The sequence below is a fragment of the Polypterus senegalus genome, chromosome 11 (genome assembly GCF_016835505.1).
Source record: "Polypterus senegalus isolate Bchr_013 chromosome 11, ASM1683550v1, whole genome shotgun sequence".
Lineage (NCBI taxonomy): Eukaryota > Metazoa > Chordata > Cladistia > Polypteriformes > Polypteridae > Polypterus > Polypterus senegalus.
Window position 1 is genome coordinate 26,957,110 of NC_053164.1, and position 13,031 is coordinate 26,970,140.

At 37.0% G+C, this 13,031-nt stretch overlaps 1 protein-coding gene across 1 annotated transcript in view; it reads left to right on the forward strand.

The window, feature by feature from the left end:
• The window catches only part of LOC120538762 (cytochrome P450 2B1-like), a 33,856-nt gene extending 32,287 nt beyond the window's left edge, over window positions 1–1,569 (forward strand). The window contains exon 9 of the mRNA XM_039768218.1: window positions 626–1,569. Coding sequence (XP_039624152.1) covers window positions 626–807 — 182 coding nt within the window. The 3' untranslated portion in view covers window positions 808–1,569. The remainder of the gene's footprint in view (window positions 1–625) is intronic.
• The last annotated feature ends 11,462 nt before the right edge of the window (window positions 1,570–13,031 follow it).

Here is a 13,031-nt window from a genome sequence, read left to right on the forward strand (position 1 = left end):
TGATTTACATGTTTCTTTTTGTTAAAGACTTCTTAAATAAATAAATAGGTAATGTTGAATAAATTGATTGATTGATTGATTTATTGATTGAACAAGCATTTGTCTTAATTTTAATTAAGGCCAGCACAGTGAAACAGAGGTTAGTGCTGCTCCGCCCATGTGCCAAGTTCTGTGTGGAGTTTCCATGTTTTCTCCATGTCTTGCTGGGATTTTCTCCAAGTACTTTAGTCATTCCCAAAATATTGGCTCTGCATTAGTACAGTTTGAGTGGGTCCTATGGAAGACTGGTCTTACATCCACTGTTTGTACCAACCTTGTGTGAAACTTGATAATACAGGCCGCAGTGTTTATGACAATGAATTCAATTTAGAAGTTCTGAGAATGTTCTGTTTAATAGGATAAATTATGTAAAATCACCCAGGATTGGCAATCAAAGGTTCATTTGACGGGGGAGGCCTATCACAGCAGTCTTCCATATGCAAACCTATTATCTTGCCAAATACGGCATTCTGAATTGTCTATACATTAAAAAAGGAGTGCTGCATAGCATTCATTCACAACAGTGCTTTTTGTTTCTTATGTCAAGTTATACTATTGATTAACATATCAATGTTTTATATTGCAGGAAAGCGCAAATGTGCAGGTGAAGGTCTAGCCATGATGGAGCTCTTTTTGTTTTTCTCAACCCTCTTGCAGAACTTCTCATTTTTCCCCACAGAGGAACCTGCCAATATCAGCTTGTCACCAGATTCCAAGTTAATTTTTAAAATTCTCAGGCCATATAAATTTATGGCCATTCCCCGATAGCAAGAGAGTAAATATTTGAGAACAGAACTACATCGAACACAAGAAGAGATTAAACAAGCAAGCAATTACATACTATAAGAATATTCTTAATTTGAGGACATTTTCACTATGTTAAATGAAGTCTGCCAATGTCTGTCCTTTTGTTAATCTTTTTGCTTCATGATGTATTTTGAAAGGTACTATATGGAAAATCTGTTAGTAGAAAACTAAAATGCACAAAAAGGAAATTAACAGATTTCATTATCACTACTACTTAGTTTTGGTTAATTATTATAAAAGAAATTCCCAAAGCATTTCCTACTCTGGATTGTAGAGTAATGCCAATGACTGTTTTCTTTCCCAGTGTGCACCAGCTGAGATTCCTTTTGGTACTGTGAACTTTCAGTGCACTTTTTCTTTAAAAATTAATTTAGCTTTGTGGTGCCCAGTCGAAAAATGTCAGTGCACATTTTAGGATTTTTATTATAAAGGTTTTTCTTCATTGATGATGCTACTTTATATTCCCGAGAAGTTCCCTAAGTTTGAATCTCCAATTAGTGAGTATAAGGCAATGTGTGACAGCAACATTACCAATCCTGGAGCAATGGTGGCGAAAAGTTCTAACAGTAAAAATGAGTTAAAAAGTCCACAGAGCCTGCCTATTTAAAGGTGGCACAACGTTTTTTTGTTTACATGTTCAAATGAATTTGAAATCTGACATGACTGGGCACTAATATCTGTTTTGAAGCTTCAAAACTAATAAAAATGAATTCATTTGTCAAATGTGACTAACAACCATAAATTCCAGTTCCATGCAGGTTCTGACATGCTGATTTCCAATTGTTTTTAGTGAATAACCTCTTCAAATTCATTAGTTCAGAAAGCCTTTGATAAGGTGCTGCAAGGGAGGTTCTTCATCAAAGTAAAAGAAGTGGGAGTTCAAGGTGTTGTGTGTAGATGGGTGCAACATTTTCTCAGAAACAACAAGGACAGGTTTACAGTGTGAGTAACCTTATCAGAATTAGCTGATGTTAGAATGGTGTCCCACAATGGTCAGTAATAGGGCAGCCACTATTTTTAATAGATATATATGATCTGGATAGGAATATAAACAAGACACTGGTTAAGTTTGCAGATAATACCAAGCTTGGTGGATTGGCACATAATCTAGAATCAATTTAATTGTTACTGAGAGACTTGGACAGCATAAGGTGTGTACATATTTATGACAGCTGAAATTTAACATATGTAAATGTAAAGTATTTCACATAGGAAGTAAAAATGTTAGGATTAAATATACAATGAGAGGTCTGAAAATTGAAAGTACACCTTATGAGAAAGACTTGGGAGTCGTAGTGGACTTGACACTATCAGCTGCCAGACAGTGTTCAGTAGCCATTAAGAAGGCTAACAGAATGTCAGGTTATAATATATAAAGCATGAGTCCAATGCTACCAAAATGACATAGTAGCACTGGAAAAAGTCCAGAAAAGTGTGACTAAGCTGATTCTAGAACTACAGAGGATGAGTTTTGAAGAAACATTAAAAGAGCCGAAGCTTAAGCAAAAAGAGATTAAGATATGATTGAGTTGTTTAAAATTATGAAGGGAGTTAGTACAATTAATTGAGATATTTTAAAATTAGTTCAGCAGGAGCACGAGGACACATTTGTAAACTTGTTTTTTAACAAACATTAGGAAGTTTCTCTTCACATAGAGAACCATACACATTTGGAATGAGTTACAAAGCAGTGTGGTAGACAATAGGACTTTAGATAGATAGTTAGATACTTTATTAATCCCAAGGGGAAATTCACATACTCCAGCAGCAATCTGATAAAAAAAAAATAAATAGTGATAAAAATGCAGGTAAAACAGACAATAACTTTGTATAATATTAACGTTTACTCCCTTGGGTGGAATTGAAGAGTTGCATAGTGTGGGGGAGGAACGATCTCCTCAGTCTGTCAGTGGAGCAGGACGGTGACAGCAGTCTGTCGCTGAAGCTACTCCTCTGCCTGGAGATGATCCTGTTAAGTGGATGCAGTGGATTCTCCATGATTGACAGGAGTCTGCTCAGCGCCCGTCGTTCTGCCACAGATGTCGATCTGTCCAGCTCCATGCCTACAATAGAGCCTGCCTTCCTCACCAGTTTGTCCAGGTGTGAGGCGTCCTGCTTCTTTATGCTGCCTCCCCAGCACACCACCGTAGAAGATGGTGCTCGCCACAACCATCTGACAGAACATCTGCAGCATCTTATTGCAGATGTTGAAGGACACCAGCCTTCTAAGGAAGTATAGTCAGCTCTGTCCTCTCTTGTACAGAGCATCACTATTGGCAGTCCACTCCAATTTATCATCCAGCTGTACTCCCAGGTATTTATAGGTCTGTACCCTCTGCACACAGTCACCTTTGATAATTACAGGGTCCAGGAGGGGCCTGGGTCTCCTAAAATCCTCCACCAGTTCCTTGGTTTTGCTGGTGTTCAGGTGTAGGTGGTTTGAGTCACACCAATTAACGAAGTCCTTGATTAAGTTCCTATACTCCTGCTCCTGCCCACTCCTGATACAGCACAAGCGATGCAAGCATGTTGGCAAAACAAATTCTCCTAGAAGAGAGACACCAAGAGTAGTTCCTTTCAATTACCTGACATCTCTACATTTCCGTTTTTCTTCTGATGATTTCAATAGTTTGTAGGACTCCGGGCGTTTTACAGCACAGGCTTACACAGCGAGTAATATATAAAAATCATAACTATAATCTGAATTTCCTCAGATTGACTGTTTTCTCTATATTTCCATTCTTAACTTTTGCACTTCGTACGCATCCTTTCAGGGCAAGTTCCAATCTTCTAATTATATCTATCACCACTTATATTCAAAACCTTGGTCCTCTCTCCTCCACCTCCACTACTGTGTAACTCCATTTCCCATCATTCATTTTTTTCTATTTTAGGAATCAAATGCAGATTTGATACAGCTTATGCTAATGTTGAAAGCTCATGCTTGTAATAGAAAATTTCACCTGAATGCTAGTCATTAGAAAAGATTCCTCTAACAACCATGCAGCCTTAAAGATATTGATTTGCAGGCTAAATATTTAATACTTTTATGATAAAAAAATAAGCTGATAATTAAGAATAATACGATATTTTAATGACTTTCAAACACTTTCCTTTAAAAATAGAATTTTAAGGATATTCTAAGACTAGATTTTATTAGTGTGACATTCCATCACTATCCACGTTTCCAGGAACTTATGTGAGCCCTGTAGCTCTGCTTCAGTTCAAGCACAGGTAATTGATCAGCAGTGTATTTTGTAAAAATGTATCTATTTGTATGGAATGATTACAATAAAATTAAAAAAAAAACTTTATGCAGCTGCAATTTGAGGATGGATATCATCATGTAAGAATAAGGTTATTTAAGGGTCATGTGTGTACTCTTATGCTATTGTCTGCATTACACATGGTATGCAATAATTGTACCTATCATGTGTAATGTGAGTGCACATTAAACCATTTAAATAAGTTTATAACATTTTGTGGATCAGTTCATTGCTGTACCTGTTTAATTCAGGATCACAAGCCAGGAACCAACCCTAGATAGGGAGTTAGTCCAAAGCAGGACTCACTAACTTACACATGCATATACTTTAGAGTCCCACATCAAGTCAACACAGACACTTTAGTTGGTGTGACAAAAAAGAAATATCCAAAGAACAAAACAACACAGAGAGGAGGAGAAAAATGTGGTTATCAGACTGATAAGTAATTCTGTATTTACACAGGAAGGTAGCACAATGACACAGTAGAAAGTGCTGTTGACACATAGTTCCAAGTTCAAATCCTTTTGAGTTTACATGAACTGACAGCATGAATGCATTTTTCTTTATGTAAATGGATCCCACTGAAAAGACTGTAATTATATGCATCTAATTTTATTAGTAAAGAGTCAGAATAATCAAATAATATCATGTCACATAATTCAATTGTTTGAAAAAAGTGACAACCAAAAAAAGTGCAACTGCAAACTCAACTATAGGCAAATTGCTTCTTGGGAAATTTAATTACACTGTAAAAATGAAACAGTTGTAAAAAGCTGATACAGAGTCTAGCTCTTTGCTGTATTTTGGGCAATAGTGTCCTTATATAATGAATGAGCATCTTACCAAGAACTAAATTTTTAAAAAGAAATTAAATGAATTTATTTTATATTATTTTATGATTTTTAGTTTTTATTTTTGGTGGGGCATTGCCCCAGTGCCCTTTATAGACAAACCCCCACTGCTCTGAAACCTGCATCAAAATAGGGCATACATTTTATGATAACATCATTGTTAAAGCAGTTTATTATAATTCCATACACAAATTTCTGTAAAACTCCTATCTTCCCTATTCAGAAAGCACAAACAGGTGCATGAAGTCTAAGCAAGATTTATGGGCAATCAATACATGTGTTATTTCATGGTTTCCAGTGCTTCTGCATCCATCTACTCTTTTAGCATCTATTCCATAAGATACAATGTCTTATACCATTCTAGGTTTATGTAATTCATCCTTTTCTGTTCCAATAAACCAACAAAATGTATGAGGGAATTCAGTACACTCGGACAGTGCTAGTTGAAATAACTAACAGCATTAATAAAAATACACTTGACAAGATGTGTGCAGAAACAGACATGAATTGGCCAGATGCTTTACCCTTTGTAGTTCCATTTATTAGGATGACACCATGTCATAATACCTTAAACTTTACATGAGCAACCTATGCACCAACCTGTAGCTGCTCCTTTGCCTTGCAAGCAAATGGATATACATTTTCTAACTGAAAGCACACATGGTTATTGTATTGCATTAACATGTTCTTTCAGTTCTGCTTACTGTCAGGGTGACTCTGCACTTCCTCCTGCTTTAACTGAACCTGCTCACTTGTTCCATGAAGGAGAGGTTGTCTTTATTAAAGTATAGCAATGAAGGATCACCTTACAACACGGAAAGGGCCCTCTACAAGCACCGCTGACCACCTGGGCCACTGTAAATTGTGAAGGACAGCCAACATGGGTTCATGCATCCCCACTGTTGACTCGCACCTCCACAGAATGAAGACTCCTCATCGTAAGCACGCTGATCATCATCAGCTTCCAAGTCTATGGAGGAATTTTGCAGGCTCATTTAGACTCAGAAGAAGGTAACAGCAGCCCAGACATCACACTCAAGTCCCTGAATGTCACTAATATCTTTAATCTTACAAGTTCCTCTTAAGCATTTTTCAGTGTCAAAATAAAAGAGATCTTTGACATAACTTTTCTCCAGATGACCAAGAGCACGCCCATGTTTATATGATATTAATACTTTTATCGGGCCTTCTCTCACATTTGGGGCTCTTCACTGATTACGTATTCATGTTGGGTTTGTACTGGCTTTCCACATTCAGTCAGTATATATATTCCATTTTCCGTAGCACCTTTTACAATAAGTAATTATATTGGAGTGACCAGGTAGAAAAAATTTAAACCTTATACTGTAACAGATACTTGGACCTCCTTTGTGACACTTTGTCATCTCAAGAACTGTGGTGTTTCATGCCATATTATAAGTGTTCTCTCCCAATGCCTATACCATGTCCAACTGCATGTGCTCAATCTGATGCAACCTCATTTGTTACCGCAACGTATTTCTGATTTTTTTGGAACACCTACACCTATTGACTTTTCTCATATGTATATTCTACCTATTAAACTTAATTATAACAATACTGAGCGACATTATGTTGCTCCAGAGATAATCCCACATATTTGTAGGCTCTGAGCATAAGGGGAAAGTATGTACTTTTAGAAACTGTTCAGCAGCCCATAATGGACTGTTCAGTGGAACCATTTGGTGCAACTAAGTGTATGGCATGCTTACAATGTTATAATTATGCCCCCTTCAGGTGTGTTACTGAAGAAGACACTTGCAGGCACTTGTTCTGAACTGAGTAATGCAAGTGTGCTGTGTTATCCTAACAATTTTATCATGGCTGGGGCACTCATTCAAAATCTTTTCTACAAATGACTCTTCCTAAAGCACTAGCTGCCCTCATTTTGAACTTATTTTGTGTGTGGTTAAAATACATATTCCCCGTTGCCCACCGGAAGGTGTTGCTCTTGTTAAACTGTTCATGTTGTTCCTCATCGAACACTTCCCTGGCAACCTTCACGGTTCAGGAGAACCCAAAATGGAAGGAGAGGCTGTTGCTACATTGTTTTTCCTGCTGTTTGGTGTTTTAGCCCTTGAATGTACAATCACTGCTTTCTTATGCACTGGAAACAGTAGCCAATTTAAATGGCCATTCTCTCCAAGAACTTACTGCTGAACAAGTGGATATGAAGACTACTGCTCTCCAAAGCAGTGTGGCATTGGACATGTAATTATCTTCTCCAGGAGGAACTTGTTCTGTTTTTTGTTTCCAGTTTTGTACATATATTCTGGATGCTTCACACAATATATTGGACATGGCATCTTATATGCCAAGGGTAAGCAACCTTTCAGTGGTGTTGTGCCGAACCTATGTTACAATGTTATTCCTCGTGCCGACATAATTCTACCAATTTTGTTATATATAGTATTATAATGGGCTTTAAAAGTATATGCTGTTTTTAAATGATGATATTCTAGAATGGGGAAATTATGGTGAAATTATAAAAGAAGTATATGTGTGTCGTTCCAGTTGCTATGTGGTGCATCACAAACATTTTTAGTAATAAAATACTTTGCATTTGTCATTCCAATAGATGGAACATCACACACATTAACACTTCTTTTACAAATTCCATACCAAATGGCATATAGCAGAGACATATGTATGGCACGGTGCATGGCAGACGGGGACCTATGGCAGCGGTTCCCAGCCTTTTTCATGCCAAGGCCCCCCATAAAAGACTTACCTTAGACTAAGAACCCCCTACCTATCACCATCCAAAAAATGAAATGACATATCCCACATGTCTAAAACTGCTATAGAGACTTACTACATGTTAATTGTGTGTAACAAAACTATATAAAACAAGGCACTTTTACTCTGGTAAAAACAGACTACTCATAATAAACAAATTAAACTCACCATGGCCTAACAACAACAACAACAAAGTTTGCAGCTGGCTTAGGGACAATCTCACATCATTTTCTGCATTTAGACATGCTCAGTTTTTGCTTTTCACTACTTTCAGCAGGTATGCTGTTACAAATGGTAAGAGGCATGAAATGGCTTTTTCGCTCAGAACTGGATATTCATTTCTGAGATTGTTCCAAAATTCTGACAGGGGAATGACAGAGAATTGCATTTCCAAACTTCCATCGTTGACTATTTCAGTTAATTCCTCTGGTGACCTCAAATCAACACAATACTCTTCAATTCTGGACTCAAATGGATTTTTGATCCAGTTTAAATGACGATTGGTCTGACAAATAGTCACTAAAGTATTCCTTCAGGTGTGTCAGAATGACAATATTATAGGTAGGGCTATGTTTGCAGGCACATTGGACATTCTTAGCTCCTGGTGAAGAAGCGGGAACATTATTGTATTTCTTTTGTGTAGATTTTTCCCCCAAAGTCCAATATTTTTGCATAAATGCACAAACTTTATCTTGCAAATTAAGTATACTGTGATTGTAGCCCTGCATGCTCTTATTCAAGGTATTTAAAAGTTGAAAAATACATATGCAAGCTTTAGAACCCAGGACTGGTTGTCCAAACAGCTAGCATACTGGGAGTTTTTAGACAAGAGAAATTAATGAAGATCAAACACTCATTGTAAAACTGCCCCACAGGACAGCCACCAGACCTTAGAATGCAGCAGAAGTCTTTCAAAAATGGCACCCTATGTCACTACACAATTTCACAAACAGCCTGTGTTTAAGAGGACATGTTTTGATGCTATTTACAACTTTAACAACATCTTGAAACACTTATTGCAATTCTCCCTGCAACATGCTTCTCTGAGAAGCATGCAGTGCGTATCCATAGCATCTGGAACATTGGTCTTTATTAACGTAACAACTCCACTATGCTCGCAGGTCATTGCAGCGGCGCTATCCGTACAGACGCCCACACAATAAGACCAGTCAATTAAATTTGCCTGCAGGAACACGTTCAAAATTTGAAAAATGTCCTGACCTGTTGTCTTCCCTTGAATAGCTTGGCACAATAAAAGCTCCACAACAAACTTATCAATCTCTGATAAATCTGATATAGACAATAACATTAGCCACATCTGTGCTTTCAACTAACTGCAACACAAACGAAGGGCTGTTCTTTTACCTGTTCCAGTAATTGGTCTGTTACATCCTCAATCCATGTCAGATATCCTTCTACACACAGTGTTGTCAATTTTATGGGTAGTTTTCTCAAAAAACAATTCCTAAACCATGTTTTCGGTCACCAGTAATATCAGGTCTTTTCTAATTGTGTGAACTTTCTTCCCATGGGCAATGCGATACAATGCCCAAATATATGCCTTCAGTGCCCTCTCTGAAACCATTCCTTGCTGTGTGAAAATACTCACTTGTTTCACAAGCAGTGCTGCTTTCCTTTGGAAAAAATCAACATGTTTCTCATCATCAGCTGGATGCTTTTGTTCTAGATGTCTTTTCAATTTAGATAGTTTTAGAGATTCATTTGACAGAATTTCCTGACAAAGAACACATTTGGGGTCAGGACCATCTGTTTTCTTATCTATCTATCTATCTATCTATCTATCTATCTATCTATCTATCTATCTATCTATCTATCTATCTATCTATCTATATCTATCTATCTATCTATCTATCTATCTATCTATCTATCTATCTATCTATCTATCTATCTATCTATCTATCTATCTATCTATCTATCTATCTATCTATCTAATACAATGAGGACTGACTGAGATCATTTATGTTAGGTAGAGGAGGGGGTTCAGCGGTTTCATGGCCTGGAACCCCTGCAGATTTTATTTTTTTCTCTAGCAGTCTGGAGTTTTGTTTTTTTGTTTTTTTTTCTTTCCTCCCTGGCCATCGGACCTTACTTTTATTCTATGTTAATTAGTGTCTTATTCTAATTCTTATTTTGTCTTTTTTTCCCCTTTCTTCATCATGCAAAGCACTTTGAGCTACATTATTTGTATAAAAATGTGCTATATAAATAAATGTTGTTGTTTATATTCTGTATATGCAAATATTTTAAATGGAGCGTTTTTTAAACTGACTATAGCAGACTTGTAATCTTTTTAAAATGACTTAATTTATATGATGTTGACAATTATTCATAAGGTCAAAAATCAAAGAGGCTATAAATCTGTATGGACTGTGCTGTGTTTTTTTTTTTGTGACATCGTGTCAGTAGAGAGTGCATGATCTTAATAATGCATTCTGCCCTAAATGACAGCGCACAAGCTTTTTGATATCACCTAAAGGCCAATGTGTCTCAATTTGTTTATTAATATATTTTGACAGTGTTTTAAATCAGAATTATTATAAACATATTACCCATATTCATTCCCCATGTAGATATGTCACGTTTGGTGAGAATAAACAAAAAAGTAACAACACATATCATAGTTTTGTTGCATTGTTTATCATTAACAAAACTCATCGTTTATCAGAAATGTTCTATTTTGTATTATTACGTTTGGCAATGGAATTCTTCAGTATACAGTCGATGTATTCCACTTCAGGAGGTTTCCATTGTCTGTATTCTGTATTGCATTTGGTCCTGGTGTAACACGTGCCAGTGTAACTGAATTGCGGCAGACGAGCTCACATAATGGGAGACAAGACACCTCCTCGCCCTGATGCCATAAATATTCCCATCTTGTGCTTTTTCTCATTCCTGCCAGTGTACTACTGTATTATCATTATTACTGAACACGTATGTAGAGGAAATGTGTGTCTTATTTTATGTGTATGAAAGGAAGGACGGTAAAGCCTTGAATGAAACTCAGTGTTGATTCTTTGGGTTATCACGACAGGTGAGGAGCAGGGAAATGTGTTAGTGACTGCGGGGGATTGTGTAACTGGAAGATGGTTTAAGAATACAGACACCACAAAAGCGTAGCCTTTCAATAATTTTATTTGCATCAATGATTTATTCTGTTGTGCAACACTTCGAAAGAATACTTATTTACCTCTCACCGCAGCCTTTGGTAACATACATTCACATGAGAAGAATGCTGCTGACAAAGTCAGGTGCTTTTTTGAAAGTTTGACTCCAGACGTGCTTATAGAGCTGTTATTTTTTGTCAGTACTTGAGTAATATTTATGTCCACCTCTGGATGAATTCGTAAAATTTAAACTATTTTGTCTCATTAACGGAGAAATCCAGATGCTTTACTTAAATTGCAGAAGACGCTGTCGATTGCACTGATTTTATTTTAAAGACATTTATAATTAGCTATGCAGAACTCACTTTTACTCATATTGCTTTTTGGAAATCAATAATACATATCAGCTACAGATCTGGGAATCACTGAATACTAAAAACGTTCAAAGAGGAGTTTCTTGAGCATATACTGTTGTGATGACCACGTCGGGTTTGGTGAAGAGTTTCCTAGCCTCTCTGATATGATCGACATTGGGGGTAGAATACACGCTGGATTGTTATTATATGTGCTGTTTTACACCAAATATGCCCATCCATTTGGTGCAAATTCTAGGTGTGGTAGATTCCACACCAAGGAACGAGGTGCCCCATGGGAATCGTTCAGAAAGTCCCCTAAACGTATTTGTTAACTTACAGGCAAATACTAACTGTTCTTTAAAAAGTCCTTTTTTAAGTTTTTCCAGGGACCATAGGCGAGCCTCACCTACGTAGGATTTGAATTTGCGTCAACACAGAGATGCATCAGGACCATTTGAGACAAAGAAATTCAGCAGGTGAGTGACTGACCAAATCGGCTTCTGACTGCGCAGATATCAGTGACGTCATGATGCTAGCCTGCCTCAAAAGCACGTGACAGGCGCATTTGAAATAAGCCTCGAAGCTGCGCTTCGATAGCTCGAACGGTATCGACACGTAAGTAGCTAGCAGCCTATCACTACGATACAGTCGTCAATAAAGGTTTCCATGTCCTCCTCGTTTCTTCCAGTACCACAGATAAATGCAGATTAGAGTTCTTTGAGCAGGTGTGGCGACAGGATTGTATACAAAAACCATTAAAAAAGACTCAAAATTAAGACTCAACAACTGAACTCGGTTTTATTGTAAGTTTAGTATTGCTTATCTTCACCTCTGCCTCTGATGCTTTCAGTGCTAATGAAACTGGGTTTAAAAGGCGATCAACGGTTGAAAATAAGACTTGGATTTCCAGAGCTGTTATTAATAATTGTAGAAAAGTAAGACGTTCTCTTCAGACGAACTGCTGATTATATTTAGCTGAGCCTTTAGGATTTCATAATGAATCGTTAGTTTAGTCTTTCTCCATTGACATTCTGCCCTACGACACTCCCTTTTAAGTTTGCAGACTCTCTCAATTTTCCACGTTACTACGACCTGTTTTTTCTGGTGCTACCAGGTCTCCACTCCACGACCCGTATATTTCGCATTGAAATACTCACTATTCACATTACTGCTTGCATTAGGAAAGTCAGTGAATTCAGTCTGACTATCAATTATATTAGAAAATCTGTCAGCAGCGGTGGTGTCAAAATAATGTCGCTTAACAGTACGCTGCTCCTTGGTTCTAGAAACAGGTCGTACTACTAATAAAAAGAATACAGTGATGATCAGAGGTGTCCGAGATATTTTTATCAATGAATTAGTGCTTGACACATTTTTCTTTTGCTTTTTTCACTGTTTTCGTTTATTATTGATTTGCCATGTATGCTTTTGATTCACAGTTATGTCTGGTGTGTATTAATTTTGTTTTAAAGTTATTTTGATATGATTTCACTTTTTCGTTTGTGTACTTTTGAATACTTTTTTTCTTTAGACCTAAAAACTTCACCTGTATTTCATTCTAAAGCTATACCTTGTCGTTTTGAAAATTGTATTTTATATGTTTATTATAATAAACGATTGTGTGGCTCAATTCAACACATTGGCATTTTTAAGTGCAGGACCTTTACTACAATACGCCTTATGTGGAGCGAAATAAATGTGTTCAAAATACACATTGCCAACCCTTACTTATGCCTCCTCGCCCCGTTAAGCCTCCTTCAACAGCATATTACTATCCTCCAAGCATTTCAAGACGCTCAACAATAAGTACAGGCATTTCACTGTATGCAA